Source organism: Oncorhynchus kisutch, linkage group LG11 (genome assembly GCF_002021735.2).
Source record: "Oncorhynchus kisutch isolate 150728-3 linkage group LG11, Okis_V2, whole genome shotgun sequence".
In the NCBI taxonomy this organism is placed as follows: domain Eukaryota; kingdom Metazoa; phylum Chordata; class Actinopteri; order Salmoniformes; family Salmonidae; genus Oncorhynchus; species Oncorhynchus kisutch.
In genome coordinates, this window is record NC_034184.2 from 6107893 (window position 1) to 6121985 (window position 14093).

The window sequence follows — 14093 nt, forward strand, 5'->3', positions numbered from 1 at the left end:
ATGGATATATGTATTTATGTTATTACAGTATACCCCACTCATTGACTAATGGATATATGTCTTTATGTTATTACAGTATACCCCACTCATTGACTAATGGATATATGTATTTATGTTATTACAGTATACCCCACTCATTGACTAATGGATATATGTATTTATGTTATTACAGTACACCTCACTCATTGACTAATGGATATATGTATTTATGTTATTACAGTATACCCCACTCATTGACTAATGGATATATGTCTTTATGTTATTACAGTATACCCCACTCATTGACTAATGGATATATGTATTTATGTTATTACAGTATACCCCACTCATTGACTAATGGATATATGTATTTATGTTATTACAGTATACCCCACTCATTGACTAATGGATATATGTCTTTATGTTATTACAGTATACCCCACTCATTGACTAATGGATATATGTATTTATGTTATTACAGTATACCCCACTCATTGACTAATGGATATATGTATTTATGTTATTACAGTACACCTCACTCATTGACTAATGGATATATGTATTTATGTTATTACAGTACACCTCACTCATTGATCAAAAAGGTAACAGGATGTCCAAGTGGAGGAAAAAGTGAACGAGTCATAAATGATTAACCAGCAATCTCAGCCAAGGTAATTATTGTTTATGTGGTGCTTCTTAGTTCTTCCTCTTTTTAGATGATATCTTTATTAACCTCTAACTTCGAGGTGAGTTCCTATGTGTTGGTAAACTTTATATTACCTAGACTGTATCTGTCTAAAATGACAGTAAAACCATAGTTCTAATCTGTATTGTAGAGTAGAGAGGATCATACTTTGTCTATGATGTAGTCTACTTTAAGGTGAATATTTTCAGAACAACATTTGATACATTCAGATTGGTCTCATACTATAGGATCTGTTTTGCATATAGATTAAGTGGAGCAGACAGGGCCATTTGTCCATACAGGTAATTGCTATTAGATCCGAAGAGCAAAGGTCTAGCTTCTCTATCAAGCACTGTGAAATGATGGGATCGTCATTGAGTGTGTCTAGTTGCTAGTCACTGAGTGCATTCAGATTACCGGCTGCAGTACAGTACACATTGATGTGAATGTTATGTGATGGACCAAGCTAATATTATATGTTATGCATGCCATTCCATAGCTAGCCACAGGTAGAAAGGCAAAAATGACTATCATAATATGAGACAGAGAGGTGCAAGCATGTCCTCATCCCAGTGGTAGAGACTTGATGGTAGTTGTGCATGAAACACACTTTTTTTTTAAAGTCATAAAATTGAAATAACTGCATGTTTTGGATGTGCAATTTGCACCATAGTTTGAATTGTCTCACCATTGTGGGACAATTCAAAGTATGCTGCAACCTCAACATTTCAGAGAATTTTACATACCCAAATCAAAAGTGATTACATACAAATACTGTATGTATGGTACAAGTATGTTCAGAAAACCTTAACATTGACACATCAGAATGGGTTACCTTATACACAGATTAGATTTGACCTTCTCCACAAGCAAACTATTATTGAAACTGATATCAGTTACTTTGTTACTTTGTTTGGATAGCAGGTATCTCTCATTACTGGACCACTTCACTTCCTACTCTGAAATGTTGTATGTACTGTATACAAATCAATGTGTCATCCTGTCTGTAAGTAGTTTATTTTCCCTGGTCTGGATGGCTCTTATTTTGAAATCTAGGCTGTTTAAAAATAGCTCATTGCAGAGCGAATCGAGAGCATTATATTTCACAATGCAGAGACATTGGGGCTTATGATCACATAAAGGTTCAATATGAGAGAGAGGAGAGCAGCAGCAGACAGCCAGAGACACAGGTCTACCCACCCATTGCTCATCCACGTCAAAATAGACCATGACGATGTCGGACTGTTTGTCTTCATTGAAAAATCACTACCACTATCTGTAGCAAATGACAGATCTGATTTTCCTCAATTGGAATCCAATTGTTTTTGTTCAGACATGCTACTAAGCTTATTGATGTGTTGTACATTAAAGATGTGGATTGGCTCAAAACCGTTGGCTTAGTGTCATTGATTTTCACGATTCTTACAGTTACATTACACTGTTTGGACTGAGACTGATCTGTTACTTCATATGCTGTCACACTGTACTAAAGCTGTTTCAATTACAAGTTCAATTGAAAGGACAACGTAAGACTAGACAAAATAACATTTGTAAGACTGCATTGGTTAATTCCCCAATGGAAGTAGTGCGACATTTCCCGCCATTGAGTACATCTATTCTGGGATAGGGTTGGTTGTGACAGAATAAAGTAATGCCACAGGGTAGCCTTTAGCCTTGTTGAGCATCAGGGTTTTCTACAACACTGCTGAATCACTGTGGTCTGAGGCTATGCAAATGTGGACAACCTGATTCATATGATACCATATACAAATTCTGTTTTGCATTGTAAAACACAGATTGAAGAACACAATCTAAGAACACATCTAGTCAAATGGCTACCCAGACTATTTGCATTGCCCCCCCCCCTCCTCTCTCCACACCATTGCCACTATCTGTTGTCATCTATGCATAGTCACTTTAATTAACTCTACCTACGTATGTACATATGTACATACTACCTCAACTAACCGGTGCCCCCACACACTGACTCTGTACCTGCACCCCCCTGTATATATTGTTATTTTTACTGCTGCTCTTTAATTACTTGTTACTTTTATCTCTTATTCTTATCCGTATTTTTTGAAACTGCACTGTCGGAAAGGGGCTCGTAAGTACCGGTAAGCATTTCACTGTAAGGTCTACATCTGTTGTATTCGGCGTGACTAATAAAATTTTATATGATTTGATTTGACAATCTACTGTTAAGAATCCACCTGGACCATGTGAAATCATGTGTAAAGAAATATACATACTGTACCTATAACAGACTCACAAAGTCATGACATATGGCTTCGTATCTTATCTTTCTATACATCACATCATAGATCAATACTGCAGTATTATCACAGGTGAACTTGACTTATATTTCTGTCTGGGAGATCTATGTACCTAGCCCTCCGTGTCAGTCCAATTTCTCCACTAGAGAAAGTTAGCAGTTAAGATAGGAGTTATGACATGAGTTAACAAACAGTGAAATGTTATGACATTCACAGTGTGGCAAACTTAATTAAACTTATCAAATGGCATTGACTAAATATAGACTGACTGTAATCCACTACAAGACACAGAGTCATCATACCCTGTCACTAGCTGTGACTACCCTGTCACTAGCTTTGACTACCCTGTCACTAGCTGTGACTACCCTGTCACTAGCTGTGACTAACCTGTCACTAGCTGTGACTAACCTGTCACTAGCTGTGACTAACCTGTCACTAGCTGTGACTACCCTGTCACTAGCTGTGACTACCCTGTCACTAGCTGTGACTACCCTGTCACTAGCTGTGACTACCCTGTCACTAGCTGTAACTACCCTGTCACTAGCTGTAACTACCCTGTCACTAGCTGTAACTACCCTGTCACTAGCTGTAACTACCCTGTCACTAGCTGTAACTACCCTGTCACTAGCTGTGACTAACCTGTCACAGGCTGTGACTACCCTGTCACTAGCTGTGACTACCCTGTCACTAGCTGTGACTAACCTGTCACTAGCTGTGACTACCCTGTCACTAGCTGTGACTACCCTGTCACTAGCTGTGACTACCCTGTCACTAGCTGTGACTACCCTGTCACTAGCTGTGACTACCCTGTCACTAGCTGTGACTACCCTGTCACTAGCTGTAACTACCCTGTCACTAGCTGTAACTACCCTGTCACTAGCTGTAACTATATAATATGTTATGAAATGATGAATATAATATAGAGGTATTCTATAGAGGTATAGAGGTATAGAGGTATTCTCTCTAAGTGATAAGGATTTATGTGTATCTTTAAATAATCAAATAAGTACAACACAAACCAGGTTTTTAAACAATTTAGACACAAGCTAAGTTATTTAAACAACTCTAATCCAACAAAATGACATTACAGGAATGGGTGTTTGCCTGGCAGTGTTCCCTAAACAGCTGATCTGAATACACAGAGGGAAAGTCAAAAAGTTCCTCCTCAATAAGTAGGGTAGATAGCAATCCCAACTGTCTCTAGGCAACCCTCTTCATGCATAGTCCAGGGGCAATGTATCCAACAGAGAACTCCTACTACCAACTACTTTAACAGCACACACACAACAATCACAAGGACAGAAATTCTCTCACATACACAAATACACACAGAAACAGAAACACACACAGAAACACAGACACACACAGAAACACAGACACACACAGAAACACAGACACACACAGAAACACAGACGCACACAGACACACACAGAAACACAGACGTACACAGACACACACAGAAACACAGACACACACAGAAACATAGACACACAGACACAGACACAGACACAGACACAGACACAGACACACAGACTAAAGGGGACTCACGAGCATGCTCCATGACTGGAAGAAAATGATCACCCTTGTGAGCTGATCCTTTCTTTTCCTCATAACTCTCTGTCCCTCTCTCCCTCCCTCTCTCTCTCCTCCTAGCCCTCTCTCTTTCCCTCCCTCCCTCTCTCTCTCTCCCTCCCTCTCTCTCTCTCTCCCTCCCTCTCTCTCTCTCCCTCCCTCTATTTATCTCCCTCCCTCTCTCCCTCTAACCCTTCCTGTGCAGGGAGCTGGCTCTCTAATGTTCATCAGTGCTCCTTGCTGCATGCCTCTCTGCAGTGGACATGACCATGAAGCCAGTGGAGGCTGCTGAGGGGAGGACAGCTCATAATAATGGCTGGAATGGAGCGAATGGAATGGCGTCAAACACATGGAAACCATATTTGATGTATTTGATACCATTCCACTGATTCCGCTCCAGCCATTACAACGAGCCTGTTCTCCACAATGAAGGTGCCACCAACCTCCTGTACATGAAGCAGCCCAGTGAGCACAGGCAGGGGACACAACAACCATTACCTCCATTAGCCAGGCTTGATTGAGCCAGTCTGGAAACATCAAATGGAGCCTCCCTGTCCACTGAGGCTTTTAGCTGCAACCTGAGGCCACAGGGAGGAAGATAGAGAGAGGGGGGGGGGGGGGGGCTCTGCAACCATCATTAAAGCCAGACTGATTTCATTACTGCTATTCACCTAAAAAAAAAATTGTCTCTGCACCCCAGACTCCATGTGTCAATACCCATCACGACGTTCAAAGGCAGAATGGAAAGTTATGTGAGGTTGAAGTCGGTGAACAAGTGGGTTTGAGGGCTGTGTGGAAAATCTCTGAAAAAAACAGTTTAGTCTATTTTGAAGCGCAGTGTTGAAATTAGCCAACGGTCTAAAAGGAATGAGTCATAGTAGCTGATATTTTCTTCTCTGGCAGCAGACACTTCAGAGTGGGCTTTCAGAGAACAAACACTTGAGGGTATTTAGATCTCAGGCTCAGCCAGGAGTCTATAAGAAGGCTGTAAATGTCATTGCATTATAGAACTGAGCAAGCATACAGTATGAAGCCTGGGCAGGTAAGGGTACATTTCATTGTTAGGATAATCTCTCATGGACAGATGCAAGTAACCTAATTAAGAATCTTACGCAATAATGCAAGATTTTAGTACCTGGTGTCCTAGATTATTGTTAGGCTATTGACAAGTTAACGGCTGAAAGTGCTGCCACTTAAGAATTTCACTCACAACCTGTCTAGTCTCCCGGGAACCAGCACCTGATAAGGTAGCTAGTAGCTAAAGAGGTAAGGCGGTTGAGATGAGAAGAGGCCTCCAAGGCTTCCAAAAGCTGCCAAGTCCTTAGTCCTTTATGGTCCTAACAAGTCCTTAGCCCTTTATGGTCCTAACAAGTCCTTAGCCCTTTATGGTCCTAACAGGTCCTTAGCCCTTTATGGTCCTAACAGGTCCTTAGCCCTTTATGGTCCTAACAGGTCCTTAGCCCTTTATGGCCCCTAACAGGTCCTTAGCCCTTTATGGCCCCTAACAAATCCTTAGCCCTTTATGGTCCTAGCAGGTCCTTAGCCCTTTATGGTCCTAACAGGTCCTTAGCCCTTTATGGCCCCTAACAAGTCCTTAGCCTTTTATGGCCCCTAACAGGTCCTTAGCCCTTTATGGTCCTAACAGGTCCTTAGACCTTTATGGCCCTAACAAGTCCTTAGCCCTTTATGGCCCCTAACAAGCTTGATGACTAATTTAGAACGCCAAGTAAATTATAGCAATCTGAACAAGGTGCAAACTTGTGCCCTGCTAACTCTCCCTGATGGTGCTAAAACTGAACTGCATTATTAAAGTAGCTGCATATACTCAATACTCACATAGGTCATATTTGAGAGTCAAAGTCCATGTTAAATTTCTGCCAGTGTTTCAACACATGATGTAATTGAATGTATTTAATCATTATTGTGAGAACAGCATTATTACAAGTTATGTTGACAATATCCTCCATGTCCTTTTGGTCTTGCGGATATTAATGACCAACAGTGTGACATTAACTGAGCTGAGTTACTGTTTGACAACTGGGTCAGCTCTACTGGGATGGAAATTGCATTTACATAGTTTTGAAAGTGACAGCGGAAACAAGTTTGTATTTTTAGACTCTTTAAGGAATGATAAACACAGTGAGCCACTGACCTGGCACAGTCAGGTTGTTGTGTAACTTAAAGTCACACCGTACCGTATTAAAGGTTGAGTTTTACTATGTTGGAACTTGTAACCCATGGTCATTGGACAAAGTATGTGGCCGCAGAATAGATGCAGACCCATGATGACGAGTCATAACTATATATATATAAAGACATCAAAGCAAAATAAACCTTTTACAAGCAACTGAAAAAGATATGGGAAAATATCCTATCGGCTTTCAAAGATAACCAGGGCAGCATGGAAATCAGTGATGAAAGACCCCTCTCACAAAGATAACCAGGGCAGCATGGAAATCAGTGATGAAAGACCCCTCTCACAAAGATAACCAGGGCAGCATGGAAATCAGTGATGAAAGACCCCTCTCACAAAGATAACCAGGGCAGCATGGAAATCAGTGATGAAAGACCCCTCTCACAAAGATAACCAGGGCAGCATGGAAATCAGTGATGAAAGACCCCTCTCACAAAGATAACCAGGGCAGCATGGAAATCAGTGATGAAAGACCCCTCTAACAAAGATAACCAGGGCAGCATGGAAATCAGTGATGAAAGACCCCTCTCACAAAGATAACCAGGGCAGCATGGAAATCAGTGATGAAAGACCCCTCTCACAAAGATAACCAGGGCAGCATGGAAATCAGTGATGAAAGACCCCTCTCACAAAGATAACCAGGGCAGCATGGAAATCAGTGATGAAAGACCCCTCTCACAAAGATAACCAGGGCAGCATGGAAATCAGTGATGAAAGACCCCTCTCACAAAGATAACCAGGGCAGCATGGAAATCAGTGATGAAAGACCCCTCTCACAAAGATAACCAGGGCAGCATGGAAATCAGTGATGAAAGACCCCATAACCAGGGCAGATTGGAAATCAGTGATGAAAGACCCCTCTCACAAAGATAACCAGGGCAGCATGGACATCAGTGATGAAAGAATCTGTGCCGTACTTAACCCAGACGGGCCTGTTACTTCATATGCTGTCACACTGTACTAAACCCAGTGTCACGCCCTGGTCAAAGTATTTTGTGTTTATCTTTATGTATTTGGTCAGGCCAGGGTGTGGCATGGGGTTTTTGTAATTGTGGTGTGTTTGTCTTGGGGTTTTGGGTATTGGGATTGTAGCTTAGTGGGTTGTCTAGCAAAGTGTATGGCTGTCTGGAGTGGTTCTCAATCAGAGGCAGGTGCTTATCGTTCTCTCTGATTGGGAACCATATTTAGGCAGCCATATTCTTTGAGTTTGTCGTGGGTGATTGTCCTTAGTGTCTTAATTGTACTCGCTGTTAGTTTGCACTAGATAGGCTGTTTCGGTTTCGTTTCTTGTTTTGTAGTGTTTTTGTAAGTTCGTGGTTCTTTGTTTTGATTAAACATGGATCGCAATCGACACGCTGCAGTTTGGTCCGACTCTCCTTCACCACACCTAGAAAACCGTAACAGAATCACCCACCACCAACGGACCAAGCGGCGTGTCAACAGGCAGGAGCAGCCGAAAAAGGAGATGCTCAACAAGGATTTCTGGTCATGGGAGGAAATCCTCGACGGGAGAGGACCCTGGGCTAAACCAGGGGAGTGTAGCCGCCCAAAGGAGCAGCAGGAACAGAGGCAACAGAGGCAGCAGCAGCAGGAGCAGCAGCTGCAGTGGGAGAGGCTGCACTACCTGGAGAAATGGACATGGGAGGACGAACTGGACGGTAAAGGACCCTGGGTTCAGCCTGGAGAATATCGCTGCCCCAAGGAAGAACTAGAGGCGGAGAAAGCGGGGAGGCGCAGATATGAGGAGGCAGCACGGCGTAGCGGATGGAAGCCTGAGAGTCAGCCCCAAAAATGTCTTTGGGGGGGGGGCTCACAGGGAGTATGGCTATGCCAGGTAGGAGACCGGCGCAGACCCCCTGTGCTTACCGGGGGGCTGGAGAGTCCGGGCAGGCACCGTGTTATGCTGTGGAGCGCACGGTGTCTCCAGTGCAGGTGCACAGCCCGGTTCGGTATATTCCAGCTCCGCGTATCGGCCGGGCTAGATTGAGCGTTGAGCCAAATGCCATGAAGCCAGCTCTACGCATCTGGTCCCCAGTGCGTCTCCTTGGGCCGGCTTACATGGCACCAGCCTTGCGCTCGGTGTCTCCGGTTCGCCTGCATAGCCCAGTGCGGGCTATTCCACCTCGCCGCACTGGCAGGGCAACCGAGAGCATTCAACCAGGTAAGGTTGGGCAGGCTCGGTGCTCAAGAGCTCCAGTGTGCCTGCACGGCCCGGTCTATCCGTCACCACCTCCACGCACCAGTCCTCCGGTGGCAGCCCCCCGCACTAGGCTGTCTCTCCGGCCCATCCTTACGGGGGCTCCCTTTTCTCCAGCGCTGCCAGAGCCTTTCTCCTCTACAGCGCTGCTGGATTCTCCCGCCTGTTTAGCGCAGTCAGAGCCTTCCTCCTCTCCTGCGCTGCCGGAATCTCCCTCCTCCTGTCAGTCTGCAAGGAGCTGTCAGTCTGCAAGGAGCTGCCAGTCTGCAAGGAGCTGCCAGTCAGCACGGAGCCGCCAGAGCTGTCAGTCTGTAAGAAGCCGCCAGAGCTGTCAGCCTATATGGAGCAGCTAGTGCCGCCAGTCTGCCCAGCGCCGCCAGTGCCCCCAGTCTGCCCAGCGTTGCCAGTCTGCCCAGCGTTGCCAGTCTGCCCAGCGTCGCCAGTCTGCCCAGCGTCGCCAGACTGCCCAGCACCGCCAGTCTGCCCAGCACCGCCAGTCTGCCCAGCGTCGCCAGTCTGCCCAGCGCCGCCAGTCTGCCCAGCGCCACCAGTCTGCCCAGCATCGCCAGTCTGCCCAGCACCGCCAGTCTGCCTAGCGTCGCCAGTCTGCCCAGCGCCGTCAGATCTGCCAGTCAGCCAGACTCTTCCAGATCTGCCAGTCAACCAGACTCTTCCAGATCTGCCAGTCAGCCAGACTCTTCCAGATCTGCCAGTCAGCCAGACTCTTCCAGATCTGCCAGTCAGCCAGACTCTTCCAGATCTGCCAGTCAGCCAGGATCTTTCAGATCTGCCAGTCAGCCAGGATCTTCCAGATCTGACGGTCAGCCAGGGTCTTCCAGATCTGCCAGTCAGCCAGGATCTGCCAGTCAGCCAGGATCTGGTAGATCTATCTACCTGCCTGAGCTTCCTCTCACTCCTGAGCTTCCTCTCACTCCTGAGCTTCCTCTCACTCCTGAGCTTCCTCTCACTCCTGAGCTTCCTCTCACTCCTGAGCTTCCTCTCACTCCCGAGCTTCCCCTCAGTCCCGAGCTGCCTCAGTCCCGAGCTGTCCTTCAGTCCCGATCTGCTCCTCAGTCCAGTGGGGTTCTGGGTGAGGACTACTAGGCCATGGTCGGCGGCGAGGGTGGACTATCCAGGGAAGAAGGGAGAGGGGACTAAGACATTTACCGAGTGGGGTCCACGTCCCGCGCCGGAGCCGCCACCATGGACAGACGCCCACCCGGACCCTCCCTATTGTTTTGAGGTGTGTTCGGGAGTCCGCACCTTGGGGGGGGGGGTTCTGTCACGCCCTGGTCAAAGTATTTTGTGTTTATCTTTATGTATTTGGTCAGGCCAGGGTGTGGCATGGGTTTTTTGTAATTGTGGTGTGTTTGTCAATACCACCACCGTTTTGGTGGTGGTATTGGGATTGTAGCTTAGTGGGTTGTCTAGCAAAGTCTATGGCTGTCTGGAGTGGTTCTCAATCAGAGGCAGGTGCTTATCGTTGTCTCTGATTGGGAACCATATTTAGGCAGCCATATTCTTTGAGTTTGTCGTGGGTGATTGTCCTTAGTGTCTCTGATTGTACTCTCTGTTAGTTTGCACTAGATAGGCTGTTTCGGTTTCGTTTCTTGTTTTGTAGTGTTTTTGTAAGTTCGTGGTTCTTTGTTTTGATTAAACATGGATCGCAATCGACACGCTGCAGTTTGGTCCGACTCTCCTTCACCACACCTAGAAAACCGTAACACCCAGACTGGTCTGTTACTTCATATGCTGTCACACTGTACTATACCCAGACTGGTCTGTTACTTCATATGCTGTCACACTGTACTTAACCCAGACTGGTCTGTTACTTCATATGCTGTCACACTGTACTATACCCAGACTGGTCTGTTACTTCATATGCTGTCACACTGTACTTAACCCAGACTGGTCTGTTACTTCATATGCTGTCACACTGTACTATACCCAGACTGGTCTGTTACTTCATATGCTGTCACACTGTACTAAACCCAGACTGGTCTGTTACTTCATATGCTGTCACACTGTACTATACCCAGACTGGTCTGTTACTTCATATGCTGTCACACTGTACTATACCCAGACTGGTCTGTTACTTCATATGCTGTCACACTGTACTTAACCCAGACTGGTCTGTTACTTCATAAGCTGTCACACTGTATTAAACCCAGACAGGTCTGTTATTTCATATGCTGTCACACTGTACTAAACCCAAACTGGTCTGTTACTTCATATGCTGTCACACTGTACTAAACCCAGACTGGTCTGTTACTTCATATGCTGTCACACTGTACTAAACCCAGACTGGTCTGTTACTTCATATGCTGTCACACTGTACTAAACACAGACTGGTCTGTTACTTCATATGCTGTCACACTGTACTAAACCCAGACTGGTCTGTTACTTCATATGCTGTCACACTGTACTTAACCCAGACTGGTCTGTTACTTCATAAGCTGTCACACTGTATTAAACCCAGACAGGTCTGTTATTTCATATGCTGTCACACTGTACTAAACCCAAACTGGTCTGTTACTTCATATGCTGTCACACTGTACTAAACCCAGACTGGTCTGTTACTTCATATGCTGTCACACTGTACTAAACCCAGACTGGTCTGTTACTTCATATGCTGTCACACTGTACTAAACCCAGACTGGTCTGTTACTTCATATGCTGTCACACTGTACTAAACCCAGACTGGTCTATTACTTCATATGCTGTCACACTGTACTAAACCCAGACTGGTCTGTTACTTCATATGCTGTCACACTGTACTTTACCCAGACTGGTCTGTTACTTCATATGCTGTCACACTGTACTTAACCCAGACTGGTATGTTACTTCATAAGCTGTCACACTGTATTAAACCCAGACTGGTCTGTTACTTCATATGCTGTCACACTGTACTAAACCCAAACTGGTCTGTTACTTCATATGCTGTCACACTGTACTTTACCCAGACTGGTCTGTTACTTCATATGCTGTCACACTGTACTAAACCCAGACTGGTCTGTTACTTCATATGCTGTCACACTGTACTAAACCCAGACTGGTCTGTTACTTCATATGCTGTCACACTGTACTAAACACAGACTGGTCTGTTACTTCATATGCGGTCACACTGTACTAAACCCAGACTGGTCTGTTACTTCATATGCTGTCACACTGTACTAAACCCAGACTGGTCTGTTACTTCATATGCTGTCACACTGTACTAAACCCAGACTGGTCTGTTACTTCATATGCTGTCACACTGTACTATACCCAGACTGGTCTGTTACTTCATATGCTGTCACACTGTACTAAACCCAGACTGGTCTGTTACTTCATATGCTGTCACACTGTACTAAACCCAGACTGGTCTGTTACTTCATATGCTGTCACACTGTACTAAACCCAGACTGGTCTGTTACTTCATATGCTGTCACACTGTACTTAACCCAGACTGGTCTGTTACTTCATAAGCTGTCACACTGTATTAAACCCAGACAGGTCTGTTATTTCATATGCTGTCACACTGTACTAAACCCAAACTGGTCTGTTACTTCATATGCTGTCACACTGTACTAAACCCAGACTGGTCTGTTACTTCATATGCTGTCACACTGTACTAAACCCAGACTGGTCTGTTACTTCATATGCTGTCACACTGTACTAAACCCAGACTGGTCTGTTACTTCATATGCTGTCACACTGTACTAAACCCAGACTGGTCTGTTACTTCATATGCTGTCACACTGTACTAAACCCAGACTGGTCTGTTACTTCATATGCTGTCACACTGTACTATACCCAGACTGGTCTGTTACTTCATATGCTGTCACACTGTACTAAACCCAGACTGGTCTGTTACTTCATATGCTGTCACACTGTACTAAACACAGACTGGTCTGTTACTTCATATGCTGTCACACTGTACTAAACCCAGACTGGTCTGTTACTTCATATGCTGTCACACTGTACTTAACCCAGACTGGTCTGTTACTTCATAAGCTGTCACACTGTATTAAACCCAGACAGGTCTGTTATTTCATATGCTGTCACACTGTACTAAACCCAAACTGGTCTGTTACTTCATATGCTGTCACACTGTACTAAACCCAGACTGGTCTGTTACTTCATATGCTGTCACACTGTACTAAACCCAGACTGGTCTGTTACTTCATATGCTGTCACACTGTACTAAACCCAGACTGGTCTGTTACTTCATATGCTGTCACACTGTACTAAACCCAGACTGGTCTGTTACTTCATATGCTGTCACACTGTACTAAACCCAGACTGGTCTGTTACTTCATATGCTGTCACACTGTACTATACCCAGACTGGTCTGTTACTTCATATGCTGTCACACTGTACTAAACCCAGACTGGTCTGTTACTTCATATGCTGTCACACTGTACTAAACCCAGACTGGTCTGTTACTTCATATGCTGTCACACTGTACTAAACCCAGACTGGTCTGTTACTTCATATGCTGTCACACTGTACTAAACCCAGACTGTTCTGTTACTTCATATGCTGTCACACTGTACTTAACCCAGACTGGTCTGTTACTTCATAAGCTGTCACACTGTATTAAACCCAGACAGGTCTGTTATTTCATATGCTGTCACACTGTACTAAACCCAAACTGGTCTGTTACTTCATATGCTGTCACACTGTACTAAACCCAGACTGGTCTGTTACTTCATATGCTGTCACACTGTACTAAACCCAGACTGGTCTGTTACTTCATATGCTGTCACACTGTACTAAACCCAGACTGGTCTGTTACTTCATATGCTGTCACACTGTACTAAACCCAGACTGGTCTATTACTTCATATGCTGTCACACTGTACTAAACCCAGACTGGTCTGTTACTTCATATGCTGTCACACTGTACTTTACCCAGACTGGTCTGTTACTTCATATGCTGTCACACTGTACTTAACCCAGACTGGTATGTTACTTCATAAGCTGTCACACTGTATTAAACCCAGACTGGTCTGTTACTTCATATGCTGTCACACTGTACTAAACCCAAACTGGTCTGTTACTTCATATGCTGTCACACTGTACTAAACCCAGACTGGTCTGTTACTTCATATGCTGTCACACTGTACTAAACCCAGACTGGTCTGTTACTTCATATGCTGTCACACTGTACTAAACCCAGACTGGTCTGTTACTTCATATGCTGTCA

General features: G+C 44.7%; 1 protein-coding gene across 5 annotated transcripts in view; it reads right to left on the reverse strand.

Moving 5' to 3' along the window:
- The window catches only part of LOC109875870 (phosphatase and actin regulator 2-like), a 78924-nt gene that overhangs the window by 47720 nt on the left and 17111 nt on the right, over positions 1–14093 (reverse strand). Inside the window, exon 1 of one of the 5 annotated variants that reach the window (XM_031835211.1) lies at positions 4489–4572. The exons of the other annotated variants lie outside the window; for them this stretch is intronic. Coding sequence (XP_031691071.1) covers positions 4489–4501 — 13 coding nt within the window. The 5' untranslated portion in view covers positions 4502–4572. Of the gene's footprint in view, positions 1–4488; positions 4573–14093 lie in introns of those variants that run through there. 5 annotated transcript variants of the gene reach the window in all.